Source organism: Dermacentor albipictus, chromosome 9 (genome assembly GCF_038994185.2).
Source record: "Dermacentor albipictus isolate Rhodes 1998 colony chromosome 9, USDA_Dalb.pri_finalv2, whole genome shotgun sequence".
NCBI classification, from domain to species: Eukaryota; Metazoa; Arthropoda; class Arachnida; order Ixodida; family Ixodidae; genus Dermacentor; species Dermacentor albipictus.
Window position 1 is genome coordinate 95,364,648 of NC_091829.1, and position 16,270 is coordinate 95,380,917.

General features: G+C 47.1%; 1 protein-coding gene across 2 annotated transcripts in view; it reads left to right on the plus strand.

Annotated features, from left to right (window-relative positions):
* The first annotated feature begins 409 nt into the window (after nucleotides 1-409).
* Nucleotides 410-16,270, plus strand: part of LOC139049524 (neprilysin-1-like) — a 36,955-nt gene continuing 21,094 nt past the window's right edge. The window contains exons 1-3 of one of the 2 annotated variants that reach the window (XM_070525057.1): nucleotides 410-563; nucleotides 5,566-5,886; nucleotides 11,937-12,076. In XM_070525057.1, coding sequence (XP_070381158.1) covers nucleotides 504-563; nucleotides 5,566-5,886; nucleotides 11,937-12,076 — 521 coding nt within the window. In that variant the 5' untranslated portion in view covers nucleotides 410-503. Of the gene's footprint in view, nucleotides 564-5,565; nucleotides 5,887-11,380; nucleotides 11,534-11,936; nucleotides 12,077-16,270 lie in introns of those variants that run through there. The other variant, XM_070525058.1, reaches the window with a different exon arrangement.

A 16,270-nucleotide genomic window follows, 5' to 3' on the forward strand; every position in this document is an offset into this window, starting at 1 on the left:
TGCCAGTAGCCAGTCTTAAAATCCATCGACGAGAAGAATTTTGGGTTGCAGGGTCTATCGGCGCAATGGGGTATACGTCCTTCTTCGTGATCTTGTTCAGTCGACGATAATCGACGCAGAAACATGGGGTTCCATCCTTTTTCTTCCCCAAGACCACAGGCGATGCCCACTGGCTTTTCGACGGCAAAACCAAACTGGGATAAGCGCACAATCTTTTCTTCTTGTTTTTCAGTCTTAAAGATAGAGATGCACATCCTTTAACGTTGGATTTATCGTTGAATTTTTTCAAAAAGTACGGGCACAGATACGTGAATAATTTTCTTCCTGTGCAGCAGTGCCTCTGCACGTTCAATCGTGCTTACAGGTTGAAGATGAAAAGAAATGCCGCTCGTGGTGTTAAGCTGCTCGAGCCGCGAGAACGCGCAGAAGAAGAAGATCTATGCTCGCGTCCGGTCGCGCATTTGCTGAGCTCCGCACTGCTAACGCTCTTTCTACTGCCAGCCATGCACTACCTGCCACGTCTGCGCAAGATCGTCACCAGAAAGAAGAAGCTAAAGCCCCAGGTGAGCGCAGTTTGTGCTATCCGTTAGTCTGCACTTAAGAACAACCACGACTCAGAAGGCTGCCCTTGATGTGCGGTAGCTCAGCTGAAATTTCCTCGTCGCTGACGATCGAAAGGTTTAGGCCCGCCCTGCCCGAAAGGTTCCTCGCACAACAGTGCCTAGATAAAGACGTCGCGTGTTCCTGCAGAACTCAACGGATCTGCTAACAAATTTGTTTTGATCATAGGGTGCGCGTAACAAAATGTGTACCTTGTCGGCTAAAGGTTACGATTTACCCTTAACGATGTTCCCGCCCTGCCCGAAAGGTTCCTCGCACAACAGTGCCTAGATAAAGACGTCGCGTGTTCCTGCAGAACTCAACGGATCTGCTAACAAATTTGTTTTGATCATAGAGTGCGCGTAACAAAATGTCTACCTTGTCGTCTAAAGGTTACGATTTACCCTTAACGATGTTCCCGCTTTCCTTTTCTAGGCTATTGGAAGGTAGAAATCTATTTCATGAAATTATTTCGCATCTAAAGTATAGCTTTGCTTGCCTAGTCCCGCAATTCTCAGTTCAGAAGAGAAGCCATTTGGCATCGAAACGTGTAGTGGAATAGAAAATGACAGCTACAGCGATGAGACGCGTGAAGGCGGCAGCTGGGAACGCGCGCGGCCGTTACCATGGTTTCCGAGATGGAGCAGCGCTCCGCCTGATCCCAGAGGCCATGTTCGTGCCATAGAGTTTCGAACCAAAATTACTTGAGGGAACCCGGCGCCACCATGAGAACGATGGTTAGTTGGTTAGTACATGGTTTTGTCTGATCTTCGTTTTGTATCTTGAGACGTTCTTGAGGCTTCATTTACTACGTTTTATATGCCTTTATTCGCCATTTCAACGCAACATATATATCTGCGCGCTAGCGTAACTGGCCACCTCATCAATTCAGTGGTGTCTGTCTGAGGTTGCGAAGCAAGCGAACGAGGAAGGCGCCTGAACGTGAAGCGAATCGCGTGCGGGGGATTGTACGATGGAGCGTGTCCAGCGCGCGGCAAAGTACCACCACCTAGAGGAATGTGTAGGTTACGTTGAGCAAAGTTGGGATGGAGAAACGAGGCGAAGCGTCGCGCAGGAGGAAAGTAGGTGGAGGTGGAGTTCCTACAGGTTTTCTTGTGATGCCCACGTACCGGGGTCGTCTACTCGTAACATCGCACTCGCGCGCTGTGCGCTGTGTGTACGAGTGAAAGCGTGCGACGGTAAGCTGAAGATGGCGGCTCAATCTCACGTGCGCAATGGGAGGAAGCGCGGTATCTCGTGGTGCGCATGGCACCATGGAACGGTGGGAGGGGAGGGAGGGGAGACGTTGTACTTCGGCCGTGCGTTGTCCACGGGCTTTATTTCGAAGCGATCTGCTTTGGGGGCACAGTCTAGGTGGGCCGACGGCTCGGACCTTAGTATGTGCTGTGTTCTTACCGCTCAGTTTACGATGAAGTGACAGATATCACGAAGCTCACTTCGCTCACTGCTACTGCCGCGATTCCTCATGCCAGAGTTTTGACAGCGAGTGTCCGCGGCCATCGAGTATGAATGTTCATGCTTGCCTGTGCGCGCTGACACCGTGCTGGGTAATTCAGATAGTAAGCGCATGTTCACAACGGTGAGTTTTACTCCAGCGGCGGTTGCGTATGGCGTGGTCGCGCGAGGCCTGTCTTGAAAACGATCTACGATGCGTGGAGTGTAGGCGCCAAGGCGACCGAGGGCGGATAGCGTCGTGTGCCGTATAGCTACCGAGTGCGCTGTAGCACTAAAGCTTCCCCTTCAGAGGAGGCTTTCTCACGGCCCCAACTCGGACACCGACTATTCGAATACATGTAAAACACAGGAACGCTTTTCTAAAATAAGCCCCGGGCCAATATTATTGAAATGTGTGGCATTTGAGAAAAAAATGTTAAATTCTAGTTACTGTTGCAAGCGGAATTGCGATTTATGGTCTTAATTTCTTACTATGATTCTTATGTATTTGTGGGGGTAAAAAATATGGAAGCCCGAAGCGTACAAATTTGTCCCTCTACAGCAAGAGCAGGTATCGGCGTTCTGTAAATCGCATCCATCGTAACATTCAAAGCGGGAAATTTGATACATATAATTTGTCTGTCGCGTCTGGTCCTGTAGAACTATGATGCGAACGAAAGACGGATGCCACTCCCATGTAGCCACGTGCTCAGAAATTGGCATGCGTGCCTAATCCTTCATTTAGGTGTGCTTTAGTGGCACTCGCACCTCTGCTTCAGTGTTTTGGGTTAGCCGTAGGCGAACAGAACGTACGAACCGAACTCGCACCCAACTGTTTTTCAATAATTAGCCGGGAAAATATCATGCCATCTTGTTTGTGAAGTCATTAGTGACCTCATTACATCCGCTTTCTACTTCCCTGCTTCCAGGAACTTCGCCAAAGTCGTGCTCACCTGGCGGTTCTCTAAAATCTACGATTCTGTGCTTTAGTGTGCGGTAATCAGTTGTTTCTAATCACTTCTACTTGTTCCAGATACTTCAGTAACTCAACTTGTAACAAAACACATGCTCTGATATCATATATATCATGAAATCCATGAATTTGGTGCTGTGCATTTTTTTCCTATATTTTTCTAAATTATACCGAATTTGGTCCCCGGCCGTTTCAGTGATATCTAATTAATTTACGTTATTCCAGACACATCAATAACTCAAATTGTGCTTCGATATCATATCTTTAATCAAACCCGTGAATTTCGTACTGTGCTATCTTTATCTACTTTTTCCTCATTTATTCTGAATTTCCTACTCGGTCGCATCGACAGGTGAACCGGAACTGCTGTGCGAGAAACCAGAGTGTCATTTGATGTTCGTGCCACTAAAAAGGCCCGTGTTTATTAGGCAGCCGCGTTTTATTTCTGTTCTTTAGTGATGTCACAGGGCCGTCCACACCAGGGCTTGACCACAACAGAGATAACCGAAGACACTACAATGACTTACGGGAATTTCTTGAACGTTTTCGCAGGTTTTCCAACATTGCTGCTCAGAGTAGTGGTGCATTTGAGAACCATTTAAAATACACCAAATTTGCCAGCTTTAGATGTGCTATTAGATGTGATACAGAATTGCAATGTTGTTTTTGATTGTTGAGTTACAGAGCTGTAAACTTGATAGACTGGTTTTCGGGAAGTTTTCAATTGTCGCCAATTTTCATAAATCCGATGTTCTAAATAAAGAATCCGCTTCTAACAGTAACTAGATTTAAACTTTTACTTTATTCTTAGAATTGTTTTACAGCCTACGGGTAAGCTTTAGCTTAGGGGCTCCTATGTAGATATATAGGAAAGGAGAAATCGTTTTTCTCGGCAACCACTGCACGATATTTGATTAAGCTTGTTGCATTTAAAAGAAAAAGTTTAAATTTTGCTTTATTCTTAAAATTGTGTTACAGCCTAAGGGTTAGCTTTAGCTTGGGGGCTCCTATGTAAATATATAGAAAAGGAGAAATCATGTTTCTTGGCAACTACTGCACCGTATTTGATTAAGCTTGTTGCATTTAAACGAAAAATTCTGTAATCGGAACGAAAGGAAGAATCTCGGCAGGTCGTTTATGGACGTGGAACACTTGATTAACCATTGGTGATCCAAATTATTGCACAAATCCAATGCCTATGCTGGAAAGCGAATCTTTCGGGAAGGGGCTAATTAAATGCTGTAATACCAAATGCGATGCGAGTTGCGTTCATTCTGATCCCATCCACTGCCTAATCTGAGCAATGCTGATGCTTATATATAGCCAAAGTGAAAACCCTTATTGACTTCATACCATGATTATGCTTATGCAATGTACGGTTCATAAAGCTAAGCCGAAATGCAAACACCACTTCATGCAAGTGCGCATTGAGACGTTAACGCACTGGTGCCACGACGTGAAGACGAAGTTTGATGTTTGTAGAGGATAAAATTGTGAAACGAGGGATTTGCCGACAGATGTAACACGCGAAATACAGTGATATGGTCGATAATTACTCAATAATTCATTACTGCAACAGTGGCCTAATGGACACTGGCGGCCATACTTTCCCGCGCACGAGCTCTCGCGCACACGTGCTCTCGGTCACGTGTAACGTGACGTAACACAGGCACCTATAGTCTGAAAAAGTCACCTCGCTTTCACACCAGACAAGTATGTTCACGACTGTGGCCTAGGTATTACCGCGATAGCGTTAAGAGCCCCGTGTCGCAGGAAATCCGGTACCGGCGTCCCGCGTCCAGCGTCTAATTAAGTTGTTCCGAACCACGCATACCCAACCACGCAGGCTCTTCATGCAGAGCCGAGACGTTACTGAAGGAATTGTATTTCTCCAAGTAAAACGCGTGAGGAAATGTCGTAAAGTACGACTTACTCAAAACCAACAGACGTGGACAGCGTCAGATTGTAATTTAAATATGCGAGAAAACATAATCCCGTTGCGCGGAAATTAAACTCAAATCCGTTTTCCAGTTTTTATCATTCAAAAAGCGGCGCGCCCGGTTACTTGCGAAGGCATCCAGATGGCGCTCGCCTACGCGCATCCGCGGCCCATGCAAGAGCCAGCGCTTTTACCAGAAAAGTCGCCTTCGTGCATTGCGTTCGCTGCCAGCGTTTGCGGGTAAACATTATGGCTACATAAGCTGAAGCATGAGGAGCAGTCAGGGATCTTTGAATGGTATCACGTTCCACACTTAAAGGCGAAGCTTAAGCGCGCACCAAATTCTAGAGCGTAGACGGTTATGCCCGATGCCAAAGGTCCATCCCGCCGTCAGACACGTAATTGTTTAAGTTTCTACCTGCAGGCTATTTGAAAAGACAACAGCATCTGTAGAAACGGTCAGCCAAGTCTAGAGGGGGTTGCAAAAAGTGTTAAAAAAAACCTTGGCTCTAAAGTGATGTAGCGGTGTCAATGCGGTGGTATAATGGTGACGACTATGCGTGGTCGTCATTGTCTCGGTTTCTGTCCGACGACGCAGCTGACGAGGCCGCCCCAGCCGCTGGACTTCTACACGGAGAGGACCAGAGCCTCGATGGCATCGTGTGCGGCGCCCATAGAGCCTTCGCGACCCTTCGAACATGGACTGAGGCGCCAGATGATACGCGAGCGTGTGGCCGCGGCGGTAGTCGTGCCCGAGGAACTGCGCCACTGGGCAGATGACTTTCCGTGGCGCCGTGCGATGTACGCGGCCATCGTCGCGGCGGTCATCGTGGGCGTGTGCGCGGCGGCGCTGATCGTGGCCCAGAAGGTGGAGGTCGAACCGCGCATCTGCGACGAGGACTGCATGTTGTACACCAAGGTTCGTGTACAAAAAAAAGTCTATGGGCACTTTGCTGAGCTAAGCTGCGTTAAGCGAAATACTATCTATGGATGCCCCTGTAGCTCTTGTTTGAACTGTTCTGCGAACGGACACCGCCGTGGACGTAAGCATGGGATGCAATCACAGCAATATGGCTGAAAGGTTTGTCGCCGATGTGCGCACACCCCCACGCGCATGTTCTCGCTCTCCCGTGCGTCCAGTCGCACAGCGCTACTCGCATGGCGCCTCCTCTCCTAGTTCCCCTCGCCGGTGATCACCGCTTTCCTGCGTTCACCACGGACTGCGCCCGGACATTCATGAGCCACTAAAGGCTTTCGCCTTAGCATGATCACCTTCGCGGAAATACGTGCGACGAATGGTTTTATGCTGTAGCTGATTCCACATTGAGAGAAGCGCTAAGTCCACGGGCGACATTGCAGGCCTGCGAGCGCTTGTGTAGCCTTCAGACTTGTGCATGTTTTCACCGTAGTACGGGCGACTCCGTTGCAATGTCTCAGGGGCTGTGGCACGCACTGAGCATGAGGATGAGGTCGCCCGGTCGCGGCGGTCTATTTCTATAAGAGGTAGAGTGTAACGAGGTTGACGTAGGCCGATGCTTCGTACGCGTCGTCAAGAATCCCTGTGATGGTCTTAATTTATTCGACACTATGCTGCTACGGTGTAAGGCATAGCCACTGCCTTGCACTGAAATGTCACCGAGCCTCATGAAAAATATTTGATTGATGCTGAAAGTTGCCAGGCGCCCCCAAAGTAATGTTGTACTGCCTTGGCTGCGCCAATTATTTAAAGGGTGTCGTAATAGCGGAAATATAGCAATAGGAAGTGTTCTGAGAGGCATTTTTGGAGAAGCGAGCTAGCACCACAGGCAGTTTCCCATTGCCTTGACCAACAGCCGTAATGGATGCATCTTCATAGAGATTACGTGACGTTCACGTCAGTGCCCCTGCCTACATGTTTCATCCTCTGTGTCCTACACTCTTATTGAAGTTCTTTGTAGTTACAACATAGTTTTCTCAGCATTCTATACCGTGGTAGTTCAGTTGGTAAGGGTAGATGTAATAGCGTTACCGACTAAGCAAAGTAGCCACTGTTGATAATGAAGCTCAGCTAACAATTCTAAATGCAGTTAGCACCGGAGGAAACAAAATTTGTACCCTATTACTGATATATCTAATCCACTCACGAATTTCGCACCGGAACCTCGGCGTCGGTGTGATCTCACTGATTTCAAAAGTGGAGCTGGGCCGTTTTGATGCAGGGAATGAACTCGAAACGTGCTTAGTTCACTCTGTAGCTGTTTTACCATAAAAAAGCAGTTAATCTTTACTGAGAGTGAAATAATTATGCACGAGGAGATGCTGTCAAGACCCCCGACGTCCCAGCTAGCTGTTGTGGAACTTTTTTTATCGATCTTTCTCTCTTGGTGATAGCTGATGTTTCGGAAATCCGCGAGGGTGATATTTTATTACAGCTTCAGTTACACTCCTCTTTAGTGCCCCTTCATTATCGTTAGTTTCAGAATAACAAAACAAACAAAACAAAAAAAAAACAAAACAAACCCAGATCAGTGCACTTCACACAATAGTTTCCCCTCAGTGCATTAGAAATTACCACGATCCCCGTATCCTTCGCGGCAGCGGTGTCTTCATGGAGCTTCTTTAATTATTGTTGCTGCCGCATGAAAGAGCCACCAACAATGTTTCGCAACGACGTCTTCTTTGCATAGGCAGTGTATAAAGCCGGTACATGCTTCTTCAGAACGGTTAGTGATATGCGCAAGTAATTATTATTGTACATGGGAATATCCACTTCAGTCATCGTAGTGAAAAAGTTGGTCCCCATGTGTGTTATCTACGACCAACTACGTTTCTAATTCGTATTCCAGTGTAGCCAGTCTTCGGATGCGATGTCTCGGCGCTGAACGCAGAGTATCAGAGGTATTGATTGCGATAGCAATTATACGAATGCCTCAGGCGCATTCACGCCGTCGCCACTGCCGCCGTCGTTGCGACGCAGTCCCACTCACGGCGCATGCGTGGCTCGCTCGCGGAGATTTAGAGTCTGCAAACACGTGACGTGTGTTTGGCTGCAAAAACAAAGAAGCAAGCGAAGTGGGCGTTCCGTCACCGCTACGCTCATTCGCCTCGGTCGCAGAGCAAGGGCTGGGGTCTGGCTCACGCTCCAGGCTACTCTCAACTGGCAACGCACAGTCGATAGGCAAACTAGCGTTTCTGCTCATCTGCCGTGAGTGTGAGCGCTAAACTAACGATGTACCCCAGTCAGGCGGGCAACCTTGGTGTCACTTCGAGTGAGTGCACTTCGCCGTTAGTGTCACTCGCAGGCTGTGAAACGGAAAGGTTTAGTGACACTTGCTGTGGCATGGACTGGCCATGGAGTGTGTTCGAGGAACTCCGTTGCATTGAAGTGTGTAGCCTGTATGGCAAGGCGTCAAGGATAAGGGAATAAATGCTCGCAGGAGAGTCACCGCCAATTCTAGGACCACTTTTACCGCGGAGGTGTATACCATTACCTCCCCCTCCCCCCCCCCCCCCCACCGCCTAATGAATTTGTCGTGTTCGCGGGTGAAAATAATCGCTTTCTGGGGCCGATCCCGGAGGCAGTACCATCGTAGGCTAAAATAGAAGTGAAAAGTGTGAAAACTCACTCCGATAACACGCACAGTGCATGACACATGCTTCGACAAAGACGAGCATTACGCACACCTTCGATCAACGTGATGGATCATAAGCCAGTAGCTAACAATGGGAGGCGCAGAATGATTGATAACCACATCCGATTGTAACAGGTGACTGGACGTCAATACTCATATCAAATATAAACTAAAGTGCAGGTTTGTTACAGCACAGTGTGTAACGCAGGACGTGACGTCACTACATTACATATAAGCAAGCAGAGCCAGGCTAGTAAGGAATTGCATTTGTGTTCTGACCATGCTGTGGGAAAGCCACGTATAGTGAGGATTCCTGAAGAGCAGCGCGCATGCGATGAGTCATGCACTAATTGTGGCCATGTTGTCCCTGCAAACGTCTTAATGTCATCCGCCCACCTAACTTTCTGCCGCCCCCTGCTACGCTTCCCTTCCCTTGGAATCCATTCCGTAACCCTTAGTGATCATCGGTTATCTTCCCTCCTCATTACATGTCCTGCCCATGCCCATTTCTTTTTCTTAATTTCAACTAAGATGTCATTAACTCGCGTTTGTTCCCTCACCCAATTTGCTCTTTTCTTATCCCTTAACGTTACACCTATCATTCTTCTTTCCATAGCTCGTTGCATCGTCCTCAATTTAAGTAGAACCCTTTTCGTAAGCCTCCAGGTTTCTGCCCCGTACGTGAGTACTGGTAAGACACAGCTGTTATAAACTTTTCTCTTGAGGGATAATGGCAGTCTGCTGTTCATGATCTGAGAATGCCTGCCAAACGCACCCCAGCCCATTCTTATTCTTCTGGTTATTTCAGTCTCATGATCCGGATCCATGGTCACTACTTGCCCTAAGTAGATGTATTCCCTTACCACTTCCAGTGCCTCGCTACCTATCGTAAACCGCTGTTCTCTTCCGAGACTGTTAAACATTACTTTAGTTTTCTGCAGATTAATTTTTAGACCCACTCTTCTGCTTTGCCTCTCCAGGTCAGTGAGCATGCATTGCAGTTGGTCCCCTGAGTTACTAAGCAAGGCAATATCATCAGCGAATCGCAAGTTACTAAGGTATTCTCCATTAACTCTTATCCCCATTTCTTCCCAATCCAGGTCTCTGAATACCTCCTGTAAACACGCTGTGAATAGCATTGGAGAGATCGTATCTCCCTGCCTGACGCCTTTCTTTATTGGGATTTTGTTGCTTTCTTTATGGAGAACTACGGTGGCTGTGGAGCCGCTATAGATATCTTTCAGTATTTTTACATACGGCTCATCTACACCCTGATTCCGTAATGCCTCCATGACTGCTGAGGTTTCGGCAGAATCAAATGCTTTCTCGTAATCAATGAAAGCTATGTATAAGGGTTGATTATATTCCGCACATTTTTCTATCACCTGATTGATAGTGTGAATATGATCTATTGTTGAGTTGCCTTTACGGAATCCTGCCTGGTCCTTTGCTTGACAGTAGTCTAAGGTGTTCCTGATTCTATTTGCGATTACCTTAGTAAATAGTTTGTAGGCAACGGACAGTAAGCTGATCGGTCTATAATTTTTCAAGTCTTTGGCGTCCCCTGTCTTATGGATTAGGACTATGTTAGCGTTTTTCCAAGATTCCGGTACGCTCGACGTTATGAGGCATTGCGTATACAGGGTGACCAGTTTCTCTAGAACAATCTGCCCACCATCCTTCAACAAATCTGCTGTTACCTGATCCTCCCCAGCTGCCTTCGCCGTTTGCATATCTCCCAAGGCTTTCTTTACTTCTTCCGGCGTTACCTGTGGTTTTTCGAAATCCTCTGGACCATTTTCTCTTCCATTATCGTCGTGGGTGCCACTGGTACTGTATAAATCTCTATAGAGCTCCTCAGCCACTTGAACTATCTCATTCATATTAGTATGAGATAGCGGCTAGGATAGCGGCTGTAAAATGAGTCGTCTTCATTGACCGATAGGCTCCAAGATTCTGGCAGCAAATGCACTTTTGTGCGAGACATGAAGAGACACGGTTCGTATCGTAACTGCCTGCCACAATATGGAGCCCGAACTGAGTGCATGCTGAACGGCCCACTCTTCGTCGTCTTCAGGCGCGGGCTGCGCGACGGGACCGCACCGCGCTACATTGTCGATCTCTGCGGTGGCCTGGTGGCGCGCACACGTGACCTGCTCTCTCCAGACGAAGGTAGTGCACCGCAAGCATGGCGCCCAGACGAATGCGCGGTACCGCGTGAGTGCACTGGAAACACCACGAGAGCAGTCAGCCTAACGTACAATTTTTGACATCAGTGAGGCCAAAAAGAAAAAAGAAAAAGCTTGAAATTTTAATTATCGACGGATTCCGCCATTTCGACCAAGTTGAATTTGTAGTACATTGCCTGCTTGCATTGGCTCAACACTAACGGACTTGTTAGTGCGCTTACAATATTTATATTTTTGATGGTGGAAGTTCTGGTACAGGGTAGTGCACATTTCGCTGCGGCTGTTCCAAAACAGGTTTTGCACTAATCGGTGCACTATTACTGCTCAAATTTTGCTGAAACTTTGCGTTTTGGAGTCTACAACGTTTAGTATAACACTTCCCACAGTTAGTTGCCAATTTAAAAGGAATATTTGAAATTTACCTTCACCTATGCGGATGGGAGCTGCTGCCGTGATGGCGCAAGCATAACGTTGTGTTGCCGCCTGCCTGCAGCAGCTTAGAAAGTAGGATTTCTTGGAGGGCAGTTGTGTGTGGCCCGCTCCTGGAAGAGCCCTAAACGTACCTATTATTATCAATGCTTCACATTTCAATGCGAAATGTTAATTTGATCAGCATTCTCAGGGTACTTGACGCATTTACTGAGGTCTGTCTATCGGTCTGCCTGCCTGCCGGCCAGCCTGCCGGCCTGCCTGCCGGCCTGCCTGCCGGCCTGCCTGCCGGCCTGCCTGCCTGCCTGCCTGTGTATTTAGGCGTTTACCCGAGAACGTGAGTCGTTGGGTAGTACACGGCTAAATTAGTGTCTCACTAAGCTGCTGCGGTGAGGGAAAAGGGTTTCATACCAACCATTGGACCGGCAAGTGGTACTGCACATGTGCTGCTGTTCAATGAACCTCTTTGTTGCCAACCTAGAGCTGCGTGTACATGCCACTTGGTCTTCGCCACTCTTTAACGAACCTCTTTGACGCCAGCTTGTGTCACTCGGTGTGTGGCACGAAATGAACATCGACATTCCTGCCGTATATTGTTTTGTCAGGAAATAAAAAAATTGTGCGCATGCAGAAAGTTTAGATCAAATGGCTCACCATGTTTTGTCAATGAACGAGCCAGCTAGCCAAGTGCTTTTCTCATAACCCTGACGCGTTGCTCACTACTCCTTGGCTGTGTGCAGCTACTCAACGAAAGCATGGACTGGTCGGTGGATCCTTGCCAAGACTTCTACCACTTCGTGTGTGGCCGCTGGAAGCACAAGTCGTCGGTGCGCGACCGCATTAGCTACCGCTTCATCCAAGAGGTTGCCAACATCGCCAGGTGGGGGATAAGTTATTTTGTGTCTATAGAGTTCACATGCAAAACCACCACAGTGGTATTTGTTAAAAAGCTTGGGCGACTGGGTATTTCAAATTTCATCTAAAGAATTTCACATTTTATATTCCCAAAGCTTTTTGGAATGGTTGAGAGCCGATTTCGTTTTTAAGTCATCGCTTTCTTCAGCTCTTTCCCCAACTGTGATACATGTCAGTTCCTGGCCATTTATGTGACTTTGAGGGTGACCTTGACACGTGATTAGGAGCGCTGAAGAAGTTGCGGTTGTAGTGCGTGCGTAGTTATCAAACTTAGTTCCCTCAGCACTGTAACGCGACCCTCTAATCATTCGGCCACTGGAAGTGGTTTTCCACACGGGAATAACAACTTCCTTCTTTTTTTTACACCGGGAAAATGAAAAAAAGAGGATTAAAAATTTCGCAGACATGCTAAGGTTGAAGACTGGGCTTCTTGGTATACCATACTAGAAGCTGGATTGCGCCACATTTTGACTGGACCTAGAGAAGATAAACACGCACACTCACACACACACAAACACACACAAACACACACACACACACACACACACACACACGCACACACACGCATGCACGCACGCACACGCGCACACACACGCACACGCACACGCACACGCGCACACACACACACGCGCACACACACACACACAGCACGGGCATACACGCACTCACTCAGGCGCAGGCAGATTCAAAAAGGGAGACATAAAGACGTGCGTACCCGCCGTGGTTGCTCAGTGGCTATGGTGTTATGCCCCAACCACTGGCACGCGCCGAAAGCTTCGGCGCGCGCTGGCAAGCGAACGCGTCGCTTCGCTTCGGCTGGAGGGAAAGGGCGCGCAACCACTGGAGACGCGCGCCGAAGCTCGCTCCTCGGCTGCGGCGCACTGTTGCTGGACTATTCCGTCTTCATCCGTCAAAGTTCGGCCTAAAACAGCCTGCTGTAAACTAAGCTTGAAACAATAAGTTAGTGATCTGTATGTGCTTTTAGATATAAAAAAACACGTTTGAATAATGAATATACACCTGCCGCAAGTTTGTTTTTATTTTTGAAGTAACAATAGTGTACAAAATATCGACATCAGCGCACGCGCGTCGTCTGTCTGCAAGATCGCTTTGCAAACACCTGCACGACGATGCCATATATCAAAAACTGTTGTACCATTTCATTTTTCGGTAGCTTATTGCACAGCCAACTATGTAAGAATTAGGCGTGCAATGTATAACTGAAAAAAATCTGTGTTGGAAATATTGCCACGTAGTTAAAAAATTAAATTATGGGGTTTTACGTGCCAAAACCACTTTCTGATTATGAGGCACGCCGTAGTGGAGGACTCCGGAAATTTCGACCACGTAGGGTTCTTTAACGTGCACCTAAATCGAAGTACACGGGTGTTTTCGCATTTCGCCCCCATCGAAATGCGGCCGCCGTGGCCGGGATTCGATCCCGCGACCTCGTGCTCAGCAGCCCAACACCATGGCCACTGAGCAACCACGGCGGGTGCCACGTAGTAGTGACGGAAAATAAATAGTGCCGGCTCAATCGCAACGATAGCGACGAGCAATGTCGGCAATCGTAGAAAATCTCATCTGCGGGTCAAGCGCGTCGGTTTGCATACGTCAGTCGTCGAAAGTTACAGCCTATTCGCTGGTGCCCGCGCGCCTTCCAGAAACTACAACACAATTCGTGTCGCGTATGCAATCAGATTAGCAATGTTCGTCGACAACAGACAGAACCATCGATAGCATTCGCGAAACTTGCGATACCTTCAGGCGCATCCTGCACCGAGTGATAACGTTTAACATTTTTTAGCCGGTGAAATACGGTAACCGGATACAGATAAAGCATCCGTGTCAATATAATTATGCTTGTTGGTGCACGAGAGAAACGTGAAAAAGTGGGTTCTGAGAAAATCAGCAAAGCGAAATTGAAACACCTGTAGCACTCACAAAAAAAAGAAGAAAAACTAGAATAGCTAAAATGTATGTAATTCGTATCTTGTCTCCCCCCAATTCTTGATTCTGCCAAATCTAGCCCATGGAGCACCTCCATTATTCTAGGTTGTTTTGATGCATCAACACCGCATCCCGAGGCCTTCACGTTGAGTGTATTGCTACAAAACATTTTCACAGTGCAAGGGCCATGTTATATTGTAACTGGTTTCCACATATCAAGTTTGCCTTTCTTTACATTAATGAAATGACATACCGTCAGATAATACAAGCTTGAGAATTAGAGGGTTTTGATAGGAGTCTTTCGTTGCCCTTTGCCAAGTCATACTATTGAAGCACTTATTCGAATGTATGGGAGCAGCTCATTTGCGTAGTATCAGAAATATATAAACAGGTTATTTTCACAATTTACACACTTCGTCACCACAAAACGAAAAATTACAGTTTATTGTTTTCAGCCTGCCATGATATTTTGACTGAGAAATATATATTCAATTTGTTCTGCAAGGCACGCAATAATTGCTCTGGCATATTATTTTATTGCACAACACTACATACAGTAGCCAGCCATTATTAAAACTCAGAAGAAATTAATAGCACAATGCATATGATCAGGCACATAGCATATTACTGCACTTTCTTAATTCATGCCAGAACGACGACCACAGGCGTCCTTCTCCAACAAGGTCAGCATCCATCGTGCCTCCTTACCATAGGGTTTCACACCCTCAGCATGTTCAACCTCAGCTTTGTGGTGTTTAAAACAACCTCAAGTGCGTCTTACGGTTCCAGGGATAAGAAAGAAGACCGTCCTGCCTACCTTGGCCTTGAAGCAAGCAGCTCTGGATTGTTTGCGCACTTTCTACTTTGATCGAGTCCACATATATACGGATGGTTCTTCTACTCAGACTAGCTCCACCAGCGCAGTGGTTATACCATCACGATCACTAAGCATCCAATACAAGATTTCTTACTTGACAACATCGACCGGTTCGGAGCTTGTTGCCCTCCGAGGTGCCGTTGATTATATTAATAACCAACCGGCTAATCGGTGGGCAATATTCTGCGATTCAAAGGCGGCCTTACAATGTCTTCTGTCATCTCTTCATCGCGGGTCATGTGAACAACTCGTGTCGAAGATACGAGAAATGCACCATCACATGATCATGAAAGGACACGACGTTGTGTTTCAGTGGCTGCCTGGTCATTGCGGTATCTCCGGCAACGACCTCGCTGACGAAGCTGCTAGGAAAGCCCACGAAGGAGCAACCCTTATTTCTATACCTTTATCGTGGATCGACGCAGCCCAACACTTAGGCAAGCTAGAGCACTCTTTTGACATTGGAAAGGTGGCACACACCTGAATTCACTCAACATCGATTGCATTCCCCCGATCCCTCTATGCAACTGCGGCTGTTACCAGGTCTTCCGCAAAATGAGATAACAGTGCTGTGCCGCTTACGCTTGGGCGTCGCATTCACCAATGCATATGCATTTTTGATTGGAATGGCTGATAGCGCAGAGTGCAATGCCTGCGGTGTCGAGGAAACCATAGAATACCTACTGTGCTACTGCCCATCTTTTGAAGATGAAAGGCAAGACCTCTGCACAGCTCTCAATCAGCTAGATGGAAAGCCGTTCACCTTGAACTAGATCTTGGGACCATGCCCTCGCATGTCGCAGCTACAAAAGGCCACAAAAGCGCTGCTGCGATATTTGCAAGATATCGGATTGAGTCAGCGTCTGTGATCCAAACTGAGTGACCGACTGATATCCCCAGTGGACTTTCTTTTCTTTTAATCTTTCCGTCCTCCTTTCCCTTTCCACAGTGTAGGGTAACCAAATGGGCTCAGTCCTGGTTAACCTCCCTACCTTTCATTTATCATTTTCTCTCTCTCTTCTTAATTCATGCCCTTTCTTTAATTGCACAAAAGCTACTGCACTGAAATAGTATACTAGTACATACTTAAACAGCACAATTTTATACTACGATAATAAACAATCATTCAAATTTTTATTGTAGTGCCCAGGAACAGCTAGAGAGCCTTTGTACAGGTGCACTTAACGAGCACTATGTGAGACAAAATGTACAGAAAACATGAATGTAGTAGACAAAAAAATGGAAGATAGAGAAACAAATAGGAAAAACAGGAAACGCGGAAAAGTAAAAGGGAGTTAATCCTACATGATTATCTACAGATACACAAAACAC